The sequence below is a fragment of the Spea bombifrons genome, chromosome 5, assembly GCF_027358695.1.
Source record: "Spea bombifrons isolate aSpeBom1 chromosome 5, aSpeBom1.2.pri, whole genome shotgun sequence".
NCBI classification, from domain to species: domain Eukaryota; kingdom Metazoa; phylum Chordata; class Amphibia; order Anura; family Pelobatidae; genus Spea; species Spea bombifrons.
The window spans coordinates 99,500,857-99,525,696 of NC_071091.1; the positions used below are offsets into that span (position 1 = coordinate 99,500,857).

The 24,840-nt window shown below is 34.8% G+C and overlaps 1 protein-coding gene across 1 annotated transcript in view; it reads right to left on the reverse strand.

Annotated features, from left to right (window-relative positions):
• The window catches only part of CSMD3 (CUB and Sushi multiple domains 3), a 445,444-nt gene that overhangs the window by 257,576 nt on the left and 163,028 nt on the right, over positions 1-24,840 (reverse strand). The window contains exons 6-7 of the mRNA XM_053466566.1: positions 23,716-23,828; positions 6,290-6,589 (exon numbers count right to left, since the gene is read on the reverse strand). Coding sequence (XP_053322541.1) covers positions 6,290-6,589; positions 23,716-23,828 — 413 coding nt within the window. The remainder of the gene's footprint in view (positions 1-6,289; positions 6,590-23,715; positions 23,829-24,840) is intronic.

Here is a 24,840-nt window from a genome sequence, read left to right on the forward strand (position 1 = left end):
AAACCTTAACACAATTCCAAAAACATAAATTATGTCACATAATTAAAGTGAGGCCTGGACTGTTGTTCCTAGAATAAAGGTTTGGAGAAGTAACCAAAACTGTACCTTTGTGGCATATTAAAGTACACTTAACAAGGTTGGCTTACTGATCTCAGTCAACGTCCTCTATTGTTGGTAATGAGGCTGAGGATCTTAGTGGGCTGCCATGTTTCTACAATAATATGAAGCCCCCTATGGAATTAACCCATTGGAAGAATACTTACATTCTGTGTTAATAAAATAGGTACAAACCCTATTGGAAGGAAATATTTTCTGAATTGCTCATGTATTTCCCTGAAGACAGAAGGTTTGTGTGATAACCACTTTTGCAGGTTTATCACACAAATGTAGTCTTGTTTCAATCATTTCTTTATACATCTTATCTACCCTTTCTGTTACCAATATTATCTTCCTCGTGCACATTTGCTCTACTCTGTGGGGGGTATTTTCAACCTCATTTCTCAATTTATTTAATATGTCCCTGCAAATTGATTTTCCTGCACACATTGTAACCCTGCTAAAACCTCAGCACTATCTCTGTTATTCACAAACTATTCCTCTCATCATGGCACTTGATCGCTATGCTTTCCATTAACCTCAAGTCATCATTCGTTGGAGCCACCCCATTCACTCTACCATGATTGCCACTGTCTTTTAAATCCATGACAGGCCTAATCAGACTGTATGAATTGGGAATTCTTTGTGATATGACATTAATTATACAGGATCCAGTCTCCTTTCAAAAAGGAAGACTTACATTAAAAGCTGCTGTCGACTTGATGGGGGAATAACACTACTCAGTAATACATCGCTACTAGAGTAGACATGGGTGGTGCTAAAATTTCTTAAGGAAGGCTTAGGACAACATTAAATAAAAGCTTCTTAAGGGTGACCAGCTGTTCCCTATGGAAATCAAATACAAGATCTTCTTTTATGGTGTGGGCATGTGAGGTCTGGCTTGGCACAAGCATGGCTTTTTCCATGCCCACTAGCCTGCTTGCCCACTTCTACTAAGTAAAATAACCTCCTGGTTAAAATATACCACTGGGTTGACTAAGTATGTTTCAAAACTTGTTAACTCAGTAGGATCTAAGTTAGCATCCAAAGAAGATATGGACGCTAAAGTAAATAATTTGATAAAGTGGATCTTATGTCTAGCAAATTAATAATTGGCTAAGGCACTTTTTTAATGTTTGTTCCTTATCAGAAGTATTTTCACAAGATTTCATTTTGTCAAATTAACATTTTCCGCATTGGCTCTATATTTAGTATTTCAAGGCAAACGTGTACATTATTATTATTAATGGTGTTAAGTCTGACACGCTATCCTTCAACACCAAAAACTAAAAGCTTTTCTCTCCAGGTGATAAGAATGATTTGCTACAAAATATAATAATGTTCCTTTGTTTAGCACTACACATAAAGAAAATATATTTAAGTAATTATTTCTGGATGGAGGTAAAATTATCTGAACAATAACAAGTACTTCTCTAACTGTAGCTGTCAAATAGTTTGTTTAGCATGAATTGACTCGTTTTCCAGCTTTCACCCATATACACAGAGGGATTTCAAATAACAGCAAAAAATGCTTACTGTGTAATGTTGGGATTTGAAATGACATATGATGTCACTGATGCTCGATGAGGTCAATGCACTCATGGAAAGGCAGCAATGTCCATTGGTTGTTATGCTTGCAAACCTGTCCATCAAAGCAGCTGGGTAACCAGCTGACCCCCTATGGAAAACCAGCACTGGCCAATTTTGAGAAGATCAAGGTTGGTTCACTTTTTTTTTATATATTTTCTGAATATTCTCTGTATTTGCAGAACAAATATTAACATATAACAAATATTAACATCTCTAAGACTAATAAGCCTCATCAGATGACACCAACGTCCTGATTTGTTCCTAGCCTTTGTGTTATGTTCATCATAGCCTTTCGTCTGTCCCATGCATTACTGGTTTGACCTATACATTTCTGCTGAATAGCTATTTTGTGTTTCTTTAAAAATACTTTCAAACTGCATACCTAAGTCCATGACTTTCTAATTTTAAAATATGGCCTCTTCTTATAGAATATTTAGATCTTTTCAGACCAAGACAAGCTATATACCCGGGAAAATGTTTGAGGGGCCAGTGCCAGTTGTCGCCGGTCACTTACCTTTACTGCCGCTGACTTGGCAGATCCAGATGTCTAATATGGATCCACACATCCACATGCGGCACACACGCATGTCGTTTATTAGCCGCTAGCCTTATGAAGCCAGGGTCAATTTATATCCCCAGTACAGTTTTGGATGATCCTGACACGTTTTAGCCAGTAAACTATGTTAACTGTGGGCATGAATAACATGATAATTCCTTGTAAAACATTTCCAAGGAAAGATTAAGGTAGACCTGTCATCCAAATACACTTACTAAAAAATAAAACTATATATGAAAAATGAGTTGTATTAAAATGTAGCAGAAATAAAGAAAGTTACCCCCTAATTATTTTTGATATTTGGATATTAAGATTTTCAAATTGGGTGTGTATAAATAAATATTTTGTTGGAAAACATCTGCAAAACACTGACATAAAATAATGAAACAACATTTTTTGGTTTTGGTTTTTCAATACATAGCAAAGGTAGATGTTGCCAGTTTCTACTGAAACCGGTCAAGAACTCAAATGCTTTAAAAATGTATACATCGTCTCCTGTAGAGAAAAGCGATGCTTCAAAAAACCTAAAGTGATAAAGCCAGAACATATACAATATAAATGTATTTAAATAGAAATATAATTTCTAGTGTAAGGTAAAGGGATCTTCCAACATTTTTTACTAGTATCAGATTAAAAATATGTTTTCAGAAATGTTGTGCTGTTTTATTTATTAGTTTTTGCATAAAAAATGTTTTCAGACAGATATGTATTGGCAATTTTTATATGTTCTTGCTCTGTTATCTTAGCCCAATCTACTAGACAAACATCTTGACTCCTTGTCATACTGTCTATGGTAAACAACAGAGTGGCTCAGTTTTAATCACCCAGTTGGACACTCTGACTAATGAAACACATTAGCATGTCATATAGAATCAGCTCAGTGTGGTGTTTGAGCATGGAATGTCACCCAAGATATAACATGACTGACAGCAACGACAGCGTCCAGGTCTGCAGATAAAGGGAGTTTATGGGAACAAAATGAGATAAATTGATCATTTTGTCAATGCCGACCTACATTAGTGTACACAGCACAGGATTATATACTGAAGGAAAATACCATTTCCCCCACTTTCAAAAGTATCCATAGTAGGGTTGTTGTTCTCAAGTTATCATTCAAGGCAAGGGAGACATTAAAATTAAAAATAGATATATATGGTTGGTCGCTGGTATATCCTATAAGTTTAAATGCAAAGCTTACCTCTTGCCAATTGATATTTTTAGAAAGAAAATGTAACTTTAAGGTTTATGAGATAATTCCATTTATGTTAATCATTTTATTTTACATGAATTTTGACACATTTCTTGAATTGTTTCTTTACTATTAAATGTTGTAAGATCAAACTGATTTCGGTATCTGCAAATTTGGATCTATATTACTCATACATATTATACATACTCATGATATTCAGATTTGTTACACACACACACACACACACGATATATATATATATATATATATATATAAAACAGGGATATAGTTAAAAAAAAGTTTAATTAGACAAGTCCTGAAAGTCAAAGGGGTCTATTCACTAACAGTTGGCATCAGCAAACTTGCAAAATTCACTATAGCCAAGTCCTATCAGTGCAATGTCAAATGTGAGTTGGAACCCTTGTTCACAAAATATAATGTTGCACACAACTGGAGTTGAGTCTACTTGGTCGCGTTAACCCTTAACTGACCACTCGACTCAGTTCATATTAAAAATACGTTACACGCTCATTAAGGTTTGCAAAACACTGTCCCATTGTTATCAATGAATGGCCATTGTGACTTTTGTGGGGCTCAGTGATCTTTATTATGCTATAAATAAAATGTCTTTGCTTTTTAACAGGTCTAATGGATAGATAAATCTAGACAATGACTATCCTATATTGGAGATAAACATTCCAGACTTTCACAGATCAAATCATTTATATAAAAACCCATTCCCTAACTGCGGTGCCAACATTCAACATAACTTGTAATCTGAAATTGTCTTATAAAAATTGTTAATAACGTAAGAAAGAGAAGTATACTTTTTATTACTAAGGGACATTGGAAAATAATTTCACATAATTACTAAAATCACCGGAATGGCAAAAGATCTGAGCAGTTTAGTATTTAGCCAACATTATTATTATGATTATTACTATTATTTGATTTAAAATAAGATAATTTGGTCACACAAACTTGCCACTTGCTCTAAGTGGAATATCACAATAGTAAAATTGTGAGAAAGTACACAGAAATACAAGCACATGCCCATTCCTTTTGTATCATCTTTAGTTGTAATTGTGCTACAGAATCTGCTGGTGCTCCAAAAAATAATAGATGCTGATTTGTCATTATCTGCTATTTTTGTAAATACAAATGAAAACTAATGTGCAAAATTGAGGAAATTATAGGACTTCAAATCACTTAGTACATTTAAATATCAATGTTATGGCTACATTATACTAGACCTCTACCTATCTATCTACCTATCTAAATAGATATATCAATATTATATGAGTATGTATATAAGATATGTGTGGGTATGTTTATCTGTGTGTATGTATGTAATTAATAAGTGCAATTTCTATAAAGTTTCTAACTGCAGCAGGGGTGACATGATGATAACAAAAGATTTTGTGTCCTTCCTGGTTTTAACTTCTTTTAGATAAAAACAAGCTAAAGGAAAGGTAATTTACCTCTCGCCAAACTTGTAAACTAATTTACAGACACGGAAAAGAAAAAATGTCGGTGCGCTAAGCTAGTCTCAGGCTCAAATAATACAAATGTGTAATACGAGGCCTACCAAACAGGTGTAAGCATGCTGCAAGAAACAGTGTATTGGCTGTACAATGTATACAAAAAAACAAAAACTGTCTGCGCTTCTTACCCTAATAAAGTTGGCAACAAATATATAAACATAATATAAATGATCATTTATAATGATCATTTATATTTGTTGCCAACTTTATTAGGGTAAGAAGCGCAGACAGTTTTTGTTTTTTTGTATTAATTTACAGACACGTTGTTGCCAAAATATGTTCCATATTCTTCCTTCTTTGGAAACAATGAGAAAACTGGCCTATACACAACACAGATTGAATTGTTTGCTTCTGTAAAGTTGCCTAGATTGCTGTGATGACTTGATGATGCTTGTAGAAATCATCATAATAGTTCATTTTACCTTAATCACATTAACTCATACTTTTTAAGGAGTTTTATTTGCTAATAATCAAAATCTATTATAAAAAAAAAATATTAGGGTTTTCTCAAATGAAAATATTTTCCAAAATAATCACAGAATTATGAAAAACCTTGCAGTATAAGTTAGAAGAACAAATCCTTGAAGAGCTGGTCTGTATTGTATTAGGTTGCCTGTATCAGACATGAGATGTCAACACAAATGTTTTTTATAAAAATATATATTTTTCTATTGCCGTCAATAACTTCCATTTTTGAAATAACATAATTGACAAAGTTTCTTATGATCATTAGGAGGAACATTATAACCTACTTGAAAGACCTGGTCATCTTAATTCTCAGAAGCAATATATTTATGATTTGCTAGAATCGCTTCATGATTAAAAAGGTCAATTCTTTGCAATAAAAGTTTGTTCGTTAAAATAATGACATTTCTATTTCTGGAGGTAACATGAGACAAAGAGCATAATGGGCACCATAATAATGCAAGGACCTGTAATTTAGATGAATATTTGTGAGTTATTAGGGAAGTATTGAAAAACACAAAAACATTTTTTTTGAAGACAGCTATTTTCATAATCATGGCCATTGTCATTGACTGTGTTGTCATTTCATGTCTGTGTTTGTCTAGTTTATTTTATCAAACTTTTTATTATTATGATGGATACTTGTTTTTCATTAACGTAAATCAAATGTAGGTGCTTTGATTATAGTCAATCGCAGTTGTAAAATGGTTTATTATTTGAAAATACAATTTTAAGTAGGATGTTCTGGTTTTAGCCATGATATGACAAGTGACAAGTGACCATGGCCTATCAAATGTAGTTATAGAACTGACTACTTTCAAAGGGTCACAAATAAAATAACATAGATACCTCTATGAGTAACACCTGCAAGCTCTTTAGTTCTTTCTATCTGTACAGAGTTTCTTGGCCGCCTTCGAGAACTTTGTGTTTGTGCCGTTGGAGAAGACTCCAGGTCCTTGGATGTGCTTGGTTCCAAGACGTGTTCTACAGCTTTCACAGAGAACTCTTCAGAAATGCTTGTGTTGGGGGTAGCAGTTAAACACGATGCAGTAATATCAGCAGAAGTGACTGAAAGGGTTACAGCACGAGGAGTAGCTTCAATATGCTCCTCCAACTCACCGGTGGAAGTAGCTTTGGTCAAAGTGGAACCTGTGGGACACATAGTGGCACTGGATGCTAACTTTTTTCTTTTGAATTTTTGCATTTTCCTGTTCAGTTTACTAAAAAAAAAGACTTTTCAAAGTATATTTAAATGAAGATAAATGGTATGGAGACAAAAAGACAACTTTATCCATTACAATGCTGATCAAGTGAAAAATCTCTGAAGACATTCTATTTAAATCACCGATAATTGCATATTTGACTAGGGAACCTGTCAGGCATGATCCATAGGCTTGTCTGTGTTATACATGTACCTGTATAATTTTAGGTCATTACTGGTAGAAAAAGGTTAAGTATTTTCATTTCAACCAACACATCCTAAAAAGTGGTATTCTGAAATTCTGCATTGCTGTCAACCTCTATATTTGATATAAGTATATGATAGCTGTGTTTCACTCCGCAGAACATTGAACCATCTGTTGTGGTAAGTGCTCTTTTTGGTTTTGGAAGAATGCATATTAAAAGTTCTCACATTCTTCTACATTCCTCTTAAGAGGGACGTGTCAGGGACAGTAAACAGCCCAATTAATTGGTTACAATGGGGATATACAATGGATGGTCAAATTCTATGGGGTAGAATCTAGACAACAACCTCGACAACTTGCTACAATTAAAACTAATGGAAACACGTACATGCACCTAATTGATTCAATGACGTCCATACAAAATTAGCTCCTGTTAAATTATTTTAGTCAAATTTTCTAGATGGAAAAAATTTCTAGATGGAAACCACATTTAAGTCTCAAATATAAATTACATACAGATAATTATTAATATATTAATAATAATATGAATTATTGTTAATTGCTCGATCACTTTGATCTATATTGGTGGTCTAGAGGTTTGATCTGATTTGAAGTGGTAATTTTTACTTCCACATAACATTTGTGAGATGGTACAGAGTACTTGGGGTTAAGCAGTTAGCACATGCTCCTTGACTGTGTGCGTTTGGAGTAGAAATTATGGCTACTTTAATATAATGTAGTGGTTGTTCATTTTTCCTGTAACAGTGAAAAAACTAGACATGCCACTGTATAGGGTCTACATTCAGTAGAAAGAAATGAGACAAAAACGGCTATATGATGGCTAAGATTCATTAACAGCGATAAAATGTATCACTGTATTCTTAACGCATTTTTTGTCCATTGCAATCTACGCTATTATCTGTCATTGATTTACCTCCAGCATTGAATCCAACGCATTGTGCAGTCTACATTGCAATATGACTAGCACATATTATGACATCAAATAAAAACCAAATGCCAAACCTATTCACTCAATTCCTGTTTCCAAGAACTCTCAAATACGTTTCTTTTGTTAGGGTTGCCATAGATACTACATGTAAAAATTAGAATGCGTTTGACTTTTAAATCTCTCCAAACAAATTATCTTTGCATTACTACTTACAGTATATACGAATATTGGTATTTTATGACATTTATAAAGCACATATGAAAACTATACATAATTTTGTCATACTCTAAGGTAACAGATACTAATGATCAGTATCACAGGCAGAACAACGCGCATATGTCTCTTCGGCTGTCTCAGTTAATGAGGCGTATTTTCCTCATTTAGCCATTGATGCCTTGTAACTTTCATGTCCAGATCTTTGTCAGCAATGTAAACCTGCATATAAGTTAATCATTATGGTATTCACTACCATTCTATCTGGTCAATCTCAGGTGCTAAATACAGTTTATTTGCATTTAGGATATACATGGAAAATAAGCTTGTAATTATCTCCTGCACTGACCTAGGACTAAGCCAGGATCAGTATTTATTAAGGACATGCAGAAGTAGGAAATTATAGAGGACTGAGCCAATTTGGCAAAGCCGAATTGCATATTGTTATTGGGTTGGTTTAGGAGATCTGTGACCTCGCTTTTAACCAGCAAATTGAACAGTGGCGGTAAAAGAAGCATGATTGTCCAATAGGACTAGTCAGCCTAAGTTAGAATACTTACACTGCTTGTAGGTATACCTGGGAACTCTTTGGCTCTCACCCTAAAGCACTGCTTCTGTGGGTCTCCAGGTGAGTTTCTACTTGCTTCAAGAAGCGGAGTGGTGTTTAGCCATACCCATTCTGCTTACCCACTTGTATGAGCAGCTAGCCCCATCTCAGTGGCATAATTTGGGGTTAGACAGGCGTGCACTGAGCCGGGTGGCACAATCAGTGGTGGTGATACCCAGGCCTGGCCTTAGGGATGCGAGACCTGTGCGATCAGACTGAACAGCAGCTGCTGTAGGGGAGATCATGGGGAGATCATGGATCTCACCTTAACCGACCCAAAATAAAGGCAGCTCTCCCCTGTTCCATTTCATTGCTTCCTTGCAATGAGTACCATCTATAGATGCTGAAGCCGCGCAAACAGGCAATGGAGCACCGAGACAAAGGTATGTATGACCTTGCTTTCCGACAACAGGTAGTGAGAAAGAGATGGGGAGAAAGGAGAAAGATTGTATAGAATGGATCATAAGAAAATGCAGAGATAACGAGAGCGATATAGGGGAGAGATAATGAGGAGGAGAGAGAAAGTGAGAAGGGGAAGATAATGAGAAAGAAGCGAGATTGAGAGAAAGGCAAGAGGTAGTAAGAAGAGGGGGTAGTAAGAAGAGGGGGTCTATGGGGACAAGATAAATAAAAAAGGGAAGATGTATGGAGTAAAAGAAATAACGTAATGAGGATTAATGATAATGAGAAGGAATGAGAAAGAAAAGAGGTAAAGAGAAAGGGGAGAGATCAGATAAAGTGAGATGGTGAAAGTGGGAGAGGCAATGAGAAAAGAGGGAATGGAGAGATAGGGAGAAAAAGGAGAGATGAAGTGAAAGAGGAGGATGAGATATCAAGATAAAAGGGAGAAATGAGATAAAGAAAAATGGGAGAGATAGAAGAGAAAGGGGAGATGTAGGGAGTAAAGAGAGATACAGTAAACTGGGAGAGATGCGATATAGAAAAAGGAGGGAAAAGAAAAAAGGGAGTGGTGGGTAGAAGATAATGCTTTAGCCCCAGAGTCTCCATAAGGGGTTATGTAGTTGAGACTTCAGCCCCAGTAGCCCCTAGTGATGCCTCTGCAGACCAGACAACTGCAATGCATCTGTGGAGGAACTCATGTTTATGGAACAACTTTGTACACAAACGAATTAAATGCTATATTCCTGTACTTCAGTTCTCCACCTTTCCAACCATTGCCTCTTCCCAGTCCAGCATCCAGGAATTCACTCATCCTACCCCTTCTCTGGAATTGCCTTCCTTGTTCTATTAGACTTTCTCCCTCATACGCGACTTTCAAAAGCTGCATGAAAATCCACCTTTTTCAAGAAGTGTACAACCTTTCCTCATAACACTCTCAGCTAGCATGCTGTCTAAGCCATCAGAACGACCAACAACCTCAACAGCTCATCCTGACTTGACCCCATCCCCAACTCATCCCCATCCAAGCAGTGCTTTCCTATTGTTTTGCTTCTCCCTCAACCGACTAGACTGTAAGCTTGCAAGAGCCTGGCCCGTGAGTCGAAGCTACATCTCTCGGTGTATATATTAAATTGTAAAGAAAATGAATATGAGTGTGACAATACAGTTTTGACTACTTTAATCTATATGCAAGCATAATTAATGACATATGTGGTCTACAAGGTTTACATATAGAAAACTATCTTTTTAAATATTGGTTCATGAAAAATATACTTTTGAAGTTTGAAATGTTTTCTCTTTCTTTTTGCGGTTTCTTCATTACAGTGTTCTGATGACAAAAGGTTATCTTGCTGTATAGCTGTATAAATTAGCACAGCGGGCAGCTGAGTGGTAAACTTAGACAGAATTCAGGCCACCAGCTGGATTTTCTCCTTCTGATTTGATTGGAATTTGGCAAAAAAAAGGTATGCCAGCGCAGGGGATCCGGACACATCAGTTAAACAACATTTACTTAACTGCACATTTTTTTGGATAAGGCATAGGAAAAGAATACAATTTTTCTAAATCTTGGATTCAGTTAGCTGTATTTCCGAAGCTTCATGGCACAAAGCATTTTCTCTTATATTGAAACATAAGGACATAGCAATATATAAAAAAGCAACATAATTATAACTAGCTAGTCATATGAAGGATGGTATATGGAGATATAGTTAATTATCTATAAACCCATAGCCTATAATCACACAAAGAATACGATTGAAAAGAATGATTAAAATAACAGTTAAACAAAACAAAAAATTAGAGGTAAGAGCCCATCAAGACATACATCTTGTAGTTTTGAACCCAAAGTCTTCCTCTATGTGCAGTCACAGCTCTGACTCTGACATTTTACTGTATCATAAAGCGTTTGTCTCAATACTCTAAGGCTTATTCACTAAAGAGATCATTGTCAGGAGAGTTTGGAGGAGAGCTGTGGTTTCAACTTCTTAACTTCACTATTCATGATGGAGGGCCAACCCCATTGAGCTTCTGCTACAGGAAGGGCTTGGCCGGCCCTGTATAATATATAATAGTTAAATATGTGATCTTACATCGGATATACATTATGCAAGGCCAGCTCAGGCCATCTTGCTGGAGAAACCTGGCAGTGTTGGACCACAAATCTCCGGCAATTTCCTGCCAAGTATCCCTTTAGTGAATAAACTCCTCTGTATCTGACCATTTGTGGTTCCTTGTTAACTTTTTATCATGCTGATAACATACCCTTCAGATTATTATGTCATCTGTCCATATCCTGGGTATTTTGATATGCTGGCTTCTTTAACCCTAGGACTCCTGTACTTGTTCAGATGTTGCTCTGTAATTTGATCTCATTGCCCAGCTATTTTCAACTTTTCTATTGCCTTATTAACTGATCTAAACTACTTTCTTCCATCAGCTCATCTCCTGTTACTTGCTGGGTCAATTACATTAACCCAGAGGCTGAATCCACAAAAAAATAGTGCTTGTTTAACAGCACGTTTCCTAGTTTACTCCAAAAGATGACTCTGAAATGATCTAAAAGTAATAGTAAAAAAAAAATCAGGTTACTTGGCAATTTTAAATGAGTTGGGTTATTTTGATCAGATGCCATGGTTTATTTGTTAATGATACGAAGGAATGTCAGGAGAGGAATGTCAGGAGGAACATCTAGACCCATTTAAAAATCAAATAAAAAAATAGGATATATCGGCTTATATTTATTAAATGAGATAAAAATAGGTCAGTGTTTATCTCACTTTTTCTTTTGCAATCTGAGTATTGCTATTAGTTACTTGTGATATATTTATCCCTGACACTAAATTCAGGCCATCAAGCTGAGACCATGAAAGAGGTAACAACCCCAGTCGTGGAAATCCTCTATTCAGTATTTGTTATACTTAAAGTAATGTGGATTTATTAAGGTTTCCATGGAATTTAAACTGTAAAGAAGGCATGGAACAATAACATATGTGCATAAATGAAAGGACTAAAAGAATAGTATTAATGTCTAAAATAGGATACGGTGTTCTTTTATATAAGACAACGTAAGGGGTTAAAATGTACCAGAAGCTGAAATTAAAAATTAAAGTGTTGTACTTCAGCCTGGTAGCCAATCCATTACACATTTATCTACCTGATGCCGAAGTGTTTTTATATATATATATATATATATATATATATATATATATATATATATATATATATAGCTAAACCATGGGAGACGGGTCTAATATACAAAATGCTGGGGATGTTATTACATGCAAATGCTTCCCGTGTGCTCAAAATTTAAGAAAAATGTATGATGAAAATAAATTTGTTTAAAACAGTGTTTTCCATTGTTTTATTTTTCAGTTGAGCAACGCTGGTCTTGAGACACTAGTGCTTCAGCAAAGAACTGTACAGTACTCAATTTTGATCTTGAAACAGTGCATTTGTAAAGCCCAAAATCAAATAAGGAGGGCTGTAGGTTGCATATAACACGCTGTATCTTTCAAAGAAAAAAAAAGCATTATAGTCAATAGCAGTGTCCAAAGGAGATGCAGAGGACATAGCGCGCGTTCTGTGAAGACAATGTATCATACTTATGCTGTTTGGCAGCTGTGATGTGAAAGAACAGCTTGTAGTCTTTAAGGAATAACAGCTTCAGACAGAGAGGATCCGAATGAAACGGGGAAAGAAAAAACTGACCAACTGCAGGATCTGCAGTATCTGCCACATTTTAGATTTATATAATCCAAACCGAATCAATTCACACGTTTCATCGGAAATGTTTAAATTGTCATCCCCAGTCCGACCCTGATGAGTTCCTTTCAATTACATATCCCTTATGTTTAGAATATAACGGGGATCCAACGTCTGTGTGCATTTGAAGGTGATATTATTATATTATACCTGATATTATCTCTAATATTTATATACAACATAGTGTTGTTACTTTTAAGCAATCATATAAAAACTTTAATTATAAGTCCTGTGCTATAAGAGCCACCACGTTGCACTAATGTATTTGTAATAGCAGCCTTATTGAACAATGAAATGCTTTTACACAAACTATCGGGTCTGTTCGTGTCTATCCAAGGGTTAACTGGACTGAACTGTGTCCTTGCCTACTAAGACTCACAAAATTATTTGCATATTCCATAAAATGCAGATTAACACGAGGGCATGTGAGCTGCATAAAAATTCTCATGCCCTTGCACAAAACTTGCAAAATGTTAGTAACCAAGTCCCTCTTCCCCTCTAGGGATTTAATATAAAATAAACAAAAAATAAAAAATTAAATGTGGGTTCCTAGGAGCCTCTATTAACACCAGAGAGGTGATGATTGCTGCCCCCCCGTGCATGATAATTCAGGGTTAATAAAAGTACAGTCCCCAACTATATCCCCCCAGGATTCAATTCCAGTTTTATTTCAGAAGTGGCAATTACCTTTCACATTAAAAGAAAGGTTAACACCAGAGGGGGGAAATATTATCCAAAAAATTAAATAATTTAGAAAATATAATGAAGTTCGGGAAAGTGGTTTGGTGAAGCTAATTTTATAAGGAATTGCAGCAATATTTATGCTGTTTTTAAAATCCATAGGAATATATCAGTTAATCCTTTGATTAATATGGCAGGAAGATAAAAAAAAAAAAAGTTGTCCTATCGTCATAGCTAATTGGCCCACTGGTTGCTAAAAGGTATAAGAACCCTTTTCAAACTTTCTACTTATATCCCTCTGCGATTTCATTTGAACAAAATGACCCTAATGCTTACAGCTTAAAAAATAAAATGTAATTAATTAAAAAGTAAACACATGACCCTTTTCTTCTTTCTTTCTGCTTTGTTAGCCATTGATCCAAATAACAAAACGGTGTAACTAATTTATTGTAGAATGTTTTAAGAGTTTGCTTTGAAATGATATCTGAATGTTTATCCTCATTTTGCTTCCAGCTAATGATGGTTGTTTGTTTAATACGATATCATTCTTTCTATAGCTGTACATGATACATTGCGGTAACACTAGTTTTAGTTATACAGACTTATAAATTGTATTGACATGACTATGTATTGTTGTATTGTTATTCTAATTGGCATCCATGTGCATTCCCATTAATTATTTTAACCACTCTCATCTAAAAGGCCATTTTCCGAAATTTGTAGGATCAAAGATGCCCTCACAATATGGTGGAACACAGAGCCAAAGAGGACGAAATAATGAAATCATTTGTTCTGACAATATTTATCTTTGATTTTGAAAATCTCAATGTGTAGATTCAACAGGGAGATGTGATTTTACATGAGTTTCCATCCTGATTGATGTTACCCTGATCCACCTTTTGTTCTTTTATCTTCATTCACTCAGGTGGAGTTTTGTTTCTATTCTTTGAAGTGTTCTCTTGTTTGACTTGTGTTTTCCTGGAGCTCATTGTTGCTTACTTTCTGTAAGTATATCCTTGGTGCAGTACTCATGCTTTTCAGTCAGTCCTTTACTAATTTGGTTGGCAATATCTTGTTAGTCTTATCTTGGTTTTGCCAGTTTGTTTCTTGAGTTGTTTCCATCCTTTTGGGCTATCTACTTATATTTAGAATGTCCAAGACTTCTGCTTGCCCATGACCATTATGCGTATTTTCCTTTGGAAAAATTAGCTGCTGAAGCTATTGGTTACTACCTCTATCAGACAACTTCCATATATGTTATGGAATTCTACACCTACATGTGAAGTCATCTAGATTATTGGGTCTAACCATGCCGGTGTAGACTTCAATACTACAATTGTGGTTTTCTGTAAAGGAATCATGATGTCATCAAGTTTCATCTTGCTTTTCATTGATGTCAGGTTTTTATTTATTAGGTTTTTATTTATATTATTGTTTTTGGAAGCAAGCCTCAATTCACTCTCCTAGTTCTTGATCTCAGCCTTTCCAGTTGCCAGAAAGGAATGTCCCATTGCTATAACGGAGCTTTCAGCTGATAACCTGCTTTCCTGGCCATGGACTAAAGGACTTTTATACATTCTGGCCACTTTTGCGAGGATGGCATAGTATGTCCTGATACAAGAATATTTTCAAATGACTCTTATATTCCTCACACAATGTTTGCACTCATCTTTCAGATAAAGACCTTTTATCTTATATTCAATGCAAGAGGTAACTCATACATGACTCTAACATGTCCTGATCACTGAAGTTCATTCAGTAGTTTTACTACATATATATATATACACACATACACGTATGTATTTATATCCCATGGAGGGTAGTATTGTGGCTACCATGCAGGAATGGTTAGTCACCTAGCAAGATCAATATTATGCCTATGTCAGTACTCTCAAACACGGCATATCATCATTTATAACAAATATATTATTTATTAAATATACAATAAAATTGTCTCATGAAAGCGTATGACACTAGTATACTTGGATAAAGTATTGACTAAATAATGGTGTCTACACAACACCAAAAAATAATTGTTGTAAAGTCCTACAGAATGTTTTTCTGTTACATTTTTACCTAGGATGGTCGGATTATGTAATTATTTTTAATAAAAGCATGTTTTCGGAAATAAAACCCATTTAAAAGGCATTTTAATCTGTAAGGTTGATTGTGCCCTTAAGAAAGAAATTAGAAAGCAATAATGCTTATCTCAGCCTCCAGAAACTCAAAATTGTGCTTTTAATATTTACAGCATGGCACTAATGCATCTATCCATTCCAAACTGTGTGAACACCCGCAGTACATTTGTGAGTAGTCATTATCATACCTGGGAAACTTCTATATTAGCTGACCCTGAGACTCTTGAAATATTAACTCTTTAATAGCCCATCATGAAAAATTTATGTAGTTCCTCAACAAATGTGATAAACAAATGGCTCCAATACTGGTCCTCATGAAAACCTTCTCTTGGCGTTATCTAAAGATACATTTAATTGATCCACCTGCATTTAACCCTTTTAAGACAGGGACGTACATGGTACTTCCTGGTCAGCAGACCGGGACGTACCAGGTACATCATTGACGATGCACGATCCAGCGCCGCTCTGAACGCTGGGATCGCAAGGGGATGGCTGCTACTGACCGTTGGGTGACCCCTGCGATCCATGACAGCTAATCCCCCTCAGCTTCGCTTCTGAAGCGAATCGGGTGTACGGAACTAGGAAATTTAAATGGGTACGCGGTCTTCAAGTGAAGACGCAGTACCCAAATGCCGGTCTCGAAGGGGTTAAACAGGGATATCAACCATAACATACTGGCAGCAAAAGCACCATTTGGCAATATTTATATATATATTTATATATATATATATATATATATATATATATATATATATATAAAACCACAGCCGTGTAGAATAGGAAGGAGTTAGTTCTAGACTGTGTGACGCTGACAATATGTTCTTTCACTCTGTGAATGTGTTGGAAAAAACAGCTACAGAATTATTAATGTTCTGTTTCAGACAAAAAATATTTGAGATCATTTCTCACTTTCCTTTAAAAATATCACATTGGAATACTGACTCCAAGGAACGGTTGTATTTACAACTGTTTCATTGACCTGATTTCCATTTGTAAAGGTTGTGAAGAGCCACAGGGCATAGTTAATTATAAAGTCACAATCATTACCAATGATACGAACAATACACACATCAATACAGATAACTTGTGTATAATTTGGTTTTTATATAGCTGTAAAGTGCTTAATTTTGTCAAAGTTTCAAAATTGAAAACTAATTTATATAATAATCCATATAAGCAACTATAATTTTGTTCTCTAAGTGATTGTGTTTATTTGTGGGTTATATCATGTTTTGTTTCTACACATTTTTTATGGCAAAATCAATAATGGAGAAGCATGTGTCTACAATATATGTAGTCAGACTGTCATTTCACAATTGCTAGAACGTTCAAGCAAATCTCATCATACCTGGGAACATAGCAGAGAGGCTACTCGGAGCTCATATTCTTCTTGGGATTGGCTTTACATTATGGCAGAGCTAACCTGCATTTACCAGTGCATGGCGGAGCTGAGTGTGAGATATGGCTAGCCTTATCGCAAAAGAGAGAGTGAACGAGAATGAGAGTGTGAGTGAGAGAGTGTGAGTGAGAGAGTGTGAGTGGACCTACGAATTTTGGATACAAATTCTTAGCTTTTTGCTTAATTTATGCCCGATTTGTAGCGCCTCTGGCCTCGTTTACGGGGGTTCAAATGAAACACTAAATTTACTAAAATTCTTTAAATTTGCAATCCAGGTGCACAAGTCTAATTTAAATATGTATTAAATGTGACATATATGTTTGTGAGCTCCTCATAGCACTATGTTAATCTATTACTTTACAGCAGGTTTTCATTTTTCTACAAAATGCAGTTCAATTTAGGTTTTTGAATGTCTGTTTTGTGTTGTAAATGGGTTTGGGGTAATTTAATAGACTGCTCTATTCTCACACTCCCTTCTCCATGCGTAGCATGAGCCATGGAACAGTTGGGGTGTTAATTGCCCCTGCTATATAGATTCCTGGGCTACAACATATCCAGCATAGCTTGGTAAATCAGGAACTCTGGTCCATCTGCCAAACCTCAAGTCTATTGGCCAGCGTTGTGTTATGGTTGTTGGTGATTGGTCCCCTGTCCTTCCTCCTTTCCTTTGGTTGATTCCTTGAAGTCCTGACTTGACTGCCAACCCCTGTGGATGGCTAGCTCCTTCCCTGTAGTATTCCTTAGGAAATTTCTAGGTATGGGTACATTTCACTCTCTCATCTCGAGAATAAGGACACTTTCGGGGAAGTATTGGGGAAGCACCGTTATTGTTAACTTTTTTGTATTTATTTTGTATTGTTCTTCAAGTGCTGTTTCATTTTGGCACCTAACATTTTCAAGGGGTTTCCTGAAAAATCTTTCCCTGGCTCCTAAACCTAGAGACAAGTTCTGCTTGTAATAAGGCCTGATATCAATGCAAATCCTGTGGTTCTCTACTTCATGTGTATAAATAGTCCATGTTATCTCTTAAGCTCTCTTGATGCTGCCTTCTTTCTGCTTTTATCTCTTCCCCATTTCTCCAATTATCTATCTGAAGAAGCCAAGTGCTGAATAAATGGCATTTCTATGATGAATGACTATACTTTTGTTTATAATGTTGACACAAATAGACCTATTTTATGTTCTAATGCACAATCATAAATTCTGCACATGAGTATCTGTAACAACAGTCTCATAACCTTTCAACATACAATGAACTGAGAGTACTCGGGGGATATGTACTTATCAACATGCAACACTTCATGATTCACGGTCAGGAAAACAACCTCGGAAAAAAATTGCTATAATTTCTTTATTCCCCTCCCCCCAAAAAAATCCTTATGGTTGCCAGTAATTTGCAGCATGGTATATTATACTCAATATCCTAGAGGCAATATGACTGCCATATTTTTCTTACAATACTGATCCCAAAATAAAAACCCTTTCTGTAGGAAATGCTAATAATCGTCATATAGGCACACTGGCAGCTAATTTACTTCCGCCGGTCTATAAGATTATCACCATACCTATTTTTCAAAACTCGCATACATATCACGGATGCCCCTTGGGAACCGAGACAGCTGTGCTTGTTATCAAAATGGAATTGTTGCAACGGTTAGACTTGATTATATGGGCTTCCGATGCTACGCAGAGGGGGTTTAAAATAAAAAATAAGATATTTAGCTATTTAATAAATAATAATAAAACTGATAGAAATTAGTTATGAACAGGATCCATAAGAATCACTGATCATAAAAATTAATTTTTTTAATATTTATGCATTTCTTTTTTGCTGTTCTTTATGATCAACTTTTCAAGGACCATAAGGGAATTTGTCTGGCTATGAGACAAAACATTCTCTGAGCATTGACTAAATCTGCAGTGCAAAACATCTTAAGTAGGTCATGTGATGATAAATCTGCTGGAAATTGTTCAATACTTCTTTTAGATTCTGGGAAATGGGGACGTTTGTCATTTAGACTTGAATCCATGCAGTCAGCACATGGAGTTCCGTCTTTATAAAAGGTGCTTCTTCTTGGCCTATCACTGTTGCTGATGAAAGAACCTATTTTAATGTCTTAAAAAACAAAATTGCCCATAGCTGCTAATTATTATTTTTGATTGTTTTTGATAGCTCCCTCGCAGAATTACTTCTATAAGAGCTGTCAAACACACTGGTTACTAAGTACAGGCATTTTACTTATCCTTGATGGCCCTCTAGAAGTGGCTCTGGCACTATAAATCGGCAGCCAAGCATTTCCAGCCATTGTTCGCATGCCGCAGCACCCAATCTGCTGCTAGAGAGGTAGATTTGGTGAGTGTGCGACCACTAGCCAGATGGCCAGATGGCCAGTTGGAATAACACTTTGAACAAAGTAATGGATGGTACATTTTTCACGTCATGAAAAGTATGTTCAGCAGTGGAAAACAAACCAAAGTTTGATCTTGAATGCTCTCCAAGTGGTTTTCAAAAGCCTTGCAATACTAAACATAAGAATCAACTGTATGTTTATTACAAAAAAGAAACAATATAGTAAATAATAGATATGGTTATAGACTGTCGCTAATAAACTATGCATAGTAAAATGAGTCTCTCTGATAGATTCCAGTCTCCAAAGCAAGGTGGCTTTAAGACCAGGAGAAACCTAATGATGCAATTTGTGCAGTAAATTGTTCTTGCCCTAAAATGCTGGCTACTTCAGTTTAATTCCAACGATACTCAGTGTTTTGAAAAGATAATTCAAAGACAGCAGGGAAGTTTGTATGCTAATGACATCGAGGTTTATTACACTAAATATTTTCTGTTATTTTACTTGTGAAAGTTTTCCAATTAAATGAAGTTTCTCATCTACCATGACTGTGATTGCGGCCAAAACCACGTACTTGATTGTTTATGTAAAATATAGTATACTGGTTTGAATATTGGATTGTAATATGTTGCGCCAAATATTAATTTGGTATTTTGGGTTTCTAGCTATAAAAAAAATTAATACCTGATCAGCCTTTTTTAAAATATACTTTAAAAGTTGAAGTGTTATATACACATCTTAACCCATTATATGTTAGATATATGTACCCATTTTGGTAGGTCCATATACTGGAACAATAGATGTAAGTCCCAATAAATATGTACAGAATACTGAATTAGATCAGGTCACATGTCAAAGTAAAAGGCATAAATGACCAGTCAGTAAGATATAATCAAACTATCAAAGAATATGAGTAAAAAAAAATAAAAATAAGCAAAAGGTTACGCAGCTTCATTGTGAGAACCTCCAAACTACCTAAGCATTCAAAACATACACATATATAGTGTAAAAGACATTTATAAGGACATTCCAGGAATAGTTTTTCAGATTTTCATTTTGCTGCTGCTAACGAGGGGTAGAAGGGGCAAATGAGTTGGGGGGACAGGGCTAGCTGTGCACAGAAGTAGGGCTAGCAACCAATAAGCATGAGAGGGCATAAGAGAAATAAAGCCAGGGTAAAAATGGGCAAAGTTAAATGCCCTTCCACCCACCAGGACAAATGCTGACCCCCCCCCCCCCCGATTTGATGCCCACAGCATTTGGGGAAAATCCAAAGTGCACCCAGGCATGGTAACAGCACATAATCATGCATGGAAACTCTCTGGGATTTGCCCAGAGCCTCCAGCTGAAGCACCTCTTTTTTGGCTCTAGGGTCACGGCACACCAACTTCTCACCCATTTCACCTCCTAAACCAATACAAATTAAAGGAGTTTGGGGCTAGCACCAACGTATGACAATAGTTCCTGCCACATATGGCAATAAGCATGCCCTTTATGCAAGCTGGAGGGCAGTGGTGAGTTGGCATGGTACGGAGGGGCAGGAGAACAACTCTATTGAAAAACATTTGGGAGACTACTTGAAGCATTTATTATTTTACAGAATCCATCTCATGCTCATAGGTTTTCTGTTCATTAACATTTTGTGTCTATGTTTTTTTTTTTTTTTTTTTTTTTTTAAGTATTAAAAAGTCTGGAGGGTATCAGACGTAGGCACTTAAGAGTTCTCAGATTATTGGAACAAATATTTCCATATTTTTAGTGCTAATATTATCCTAATAGTACAAAGTTTGTACAGTATGTCTCCCAAATTATTATTTATAATGATCCTTATCTTCAGGTCAAATACGCTAGACGAAATGCAATACACTTTTTCTGCATTGTTTATTCAATCATGAGAAATGTCACCGAACACACACACACAAAAAAAATAATGAGATAAAAAATATGGTAGAAATAAGTAGTGAAAATAATATAGTTTTATTAGTTATTTGGCAAAATATTCCTTAATAAAATTTTACACAGCTCTAATTGGTCACATCAGTAAATATTTATTCTAAATACAGTAACATTTTCATTGGCTGTATTGTTGCACATACGACATTCTATTATATAAAACTTTTTTTCTTCCATTTTTCTTTAGTATTCCATTAATGCATACAAAACAACAAGACACCTACTCTAACAGAATGTGAAATGAGGAAACAGATATACAGATACAGAAATATTGCATGTAATCATTTTTATTTCTGAATTTTAAGATGGAACAAATTCCAATAATCTTTTCTTTTTAATGTTTTTTTATTATTATTATTATTAATATTATTATTATTGACATTATTATTCGCTCACTAAAGCACTTTTCCTAACAATAGATCCAGCGGGGAGCTGGCAAAAAGGTAGGGGCCAAAGAGTAAAAAAAAACGTACAATTATTTAATTTATAATAATGATAATCATAATAATACACAATGTGTTATATAATACAATAATAACGTATTAAATATACCATTAATATAAAATAATGACTAGACCACAGATGGATGTTTTTCTTGAACTGATTGATACACATAAAGATAATGTCTGATTATATATATATATTTTTTTTTAGTATATGCACATTTATTCCAATAATCCTATTTTTTTTGTATATATAATACACAAGAATATTTTGGTTATTGTTTTGTAGATTTTATATTTGAGAAAAAGAGTATTTATTTTAATGACTCTAAAGTTGATCACAGCCAGAAAAATAAATTGTTAAATGTGTATTTTAGGAAGAATATTAACGTTTCGAAAGTATTGCACTCCTAATAACAAAAAGATAGGGGACAAATGTTTATCATTTTGAAACTTATTATTATTGAAATATTTTCTCCCAACAATGCTATTTACCTTCAGTAATATTAGTTTGAATGGCTATTTACTTATATCCATCTACAGTATCTATCTACCTATCTATCTATTTATCTATCATCTATCTAATATATCTATCTATCTATCTACCTATCTATCTATTTATCTACCTATCATCTATCTAATATATCTATCTATCTATCTATCTATCTATCTATCTATCTATCTATCTATCTACCTATCTATCTATTTATCTACCTTTCTATCTATTTATCTACCTATCTATCTATCTACCTATCTATCAAAGGTGGATGAGAAAAATCATGATTTTATTTGCCATTGCTAGTGTCTTAAAAGAAGGAGCTACTGCCGTAGAGAGAAGCATTTTAAATATTGTCAGATAAGGTATGGGTCATACTCTTACTCCTCTCGCTGAGCTTGGCCAAACCAGTCTGTATCCCTTAACAGATAGATCGGTAGATACATTAGGGGGGTCATAATGTATAATGTGTATCCTCTTAACGTTAAGTAGCTTAGTTCTGTTCATCAGGATGAAGCAGTGCTCTTAGTTAATACAAAGAATGGAGAAAGCGATTATGTGCACAGCAAAGATTGCCGTAACTACTCAGTAATAATTGTTGTGTTTCTATATTCTCTCTTAGCCAACATGAAAAGAATAAACCATGTAAATGGGTCCTTATAGAGATCGTTTTTATTAATTAGAAATTAACTTAATTATATATCTTAAGATGCAAGTGCATGTGAGCTATTATATTTTAACATGTAGGAAAATATAGTCCACTAAAAGATGTAATTAATTTGGTAATTGGATAAACAAATATTTGTGCACCATCTAAACCAATGAAAAAAATTTATTAGCTTTAAGAAAAAATAAAAAAAATAAAGCTGTTCTGCTGGCTCAAAAGCATGAACTACAACCCACAACATATTGGAAAGATATGAAATCACATTATATTCAATGTTAGTGTGTTGAAGAGCAATCCACATGAACAATGGCTTTTGAAAGACAGCAACCAATAAGTAAGAAATGATAAAAATAGAAACCATTTTTAAGGTTTGTTGTTTTTTATATATTCGTATTATAATCTGGAACGTTGATCATAATCTCTTTATGTATCACGATTATCATTAAAAAAAAAATAAAAGAAGAAAAGTAAAATATAAGAGTTTTAAATTCTTATGTCATTGGTAAAACCGCCTTCTTGGGAATGACTAAATGGAATGAATATATATAGCAATTATTTCTTTTCTGATTGCTTGCGACAGATTTTTTTTTTTTGCAACCTAAAAAGTGTCAGTAAAATATATAGAAATCATATTGAAATGTCTTTGCAAACTAGCGATGATAATTGTCTGTTTTTGGTAATTAACAGTAGAACGTACAACGCTCAGAGGAGCCTAGAAAACATTTGCTTCATACGCGCCAACGTATTTGTATTTTGGTTAGTACATCCTAATAAAACAGAGACATTAAAAGAAAGAGGCATTCCTACATACCTTGATACTGTGCACTGAATCCTCTGTATCGATGGTTGTTATCTGTTACAAAATGTAATCTTAGCCAATGCTTGTTGCTTATTATTGGAGGTGGCACATTCATTCCAGATAACCTGAACAGAAAGAAAATATTCATAATGTATGTTTTGTTGAATAATGAATACATCACAAAAAATACATTATTGTACACGTAGAACAGCCAATGCTTAAAAAACAGATTACCAAGGCCAGTGGTTTTTGGTTTTGTTTTCTAAGTCAGGAGTATTTTCTCTTCATATTGTATCCAGCTAATATATTCTTATTTTAATATTCGTTCATTTATTATTTTCATGTACGGGAGCCAATTCAATAATTGGAGACCAATACGGAATTTAATATCAGTTGTAACACATTTCTAATGCATTTTCTTCAACTCAAAAGTTTATTGTAAGTTACTATTGTCTATGAAATAAAAACTTCAATAAAAATTATTGAAAAAAAAAAAAAAACAGATTACATTTAGTGCTGGATTTTTACTAAATAGACTAGGCATTGAGTGGTTCAAAAGATAGCCCATTTCACCTAGAAGATCTACCTACTTACCACATATTACCCAAAGACTTGCGTATGCCTATACAGTCCCTACAAGACCATTTCATAAGGTGTCGGTGAGGCTTAGAACACCAAGAATATAAATACTGTTTTGACTACAGATAAAAATATTTTGTAATTATATTTCAATCAGAGGGGATGGGTAAATGACGGCTCCTAAATATAGATACGACATATACCATGCGTGTGAATAAACAGTGCTCTAGTTTAGACTATATGCTGAGACCTATTTGTCTGCATCCGATAGATACTAACGTTCCAAAGTATTATTTTTCAGTATGTTAACATATAAACCACATCACGGTGTAACTAATAAGTAGGCTATGTTCTAGGATTATCTCCTTAAGAACCACCAAAACTAAGACATACATCAGGGTTCTCCGTGGAGCAAAAATATAGCATAAAGAAAAAAGTAAACTGTATGTTCTGCTCATATAATAACAAAGAGACCTTTATTCATTACAACTCTCATAAAAGAGAAAAGACAAATTTAATGTTTGTTTAAAACTCTTTTTTACCGGGAGAGCTGCTTTG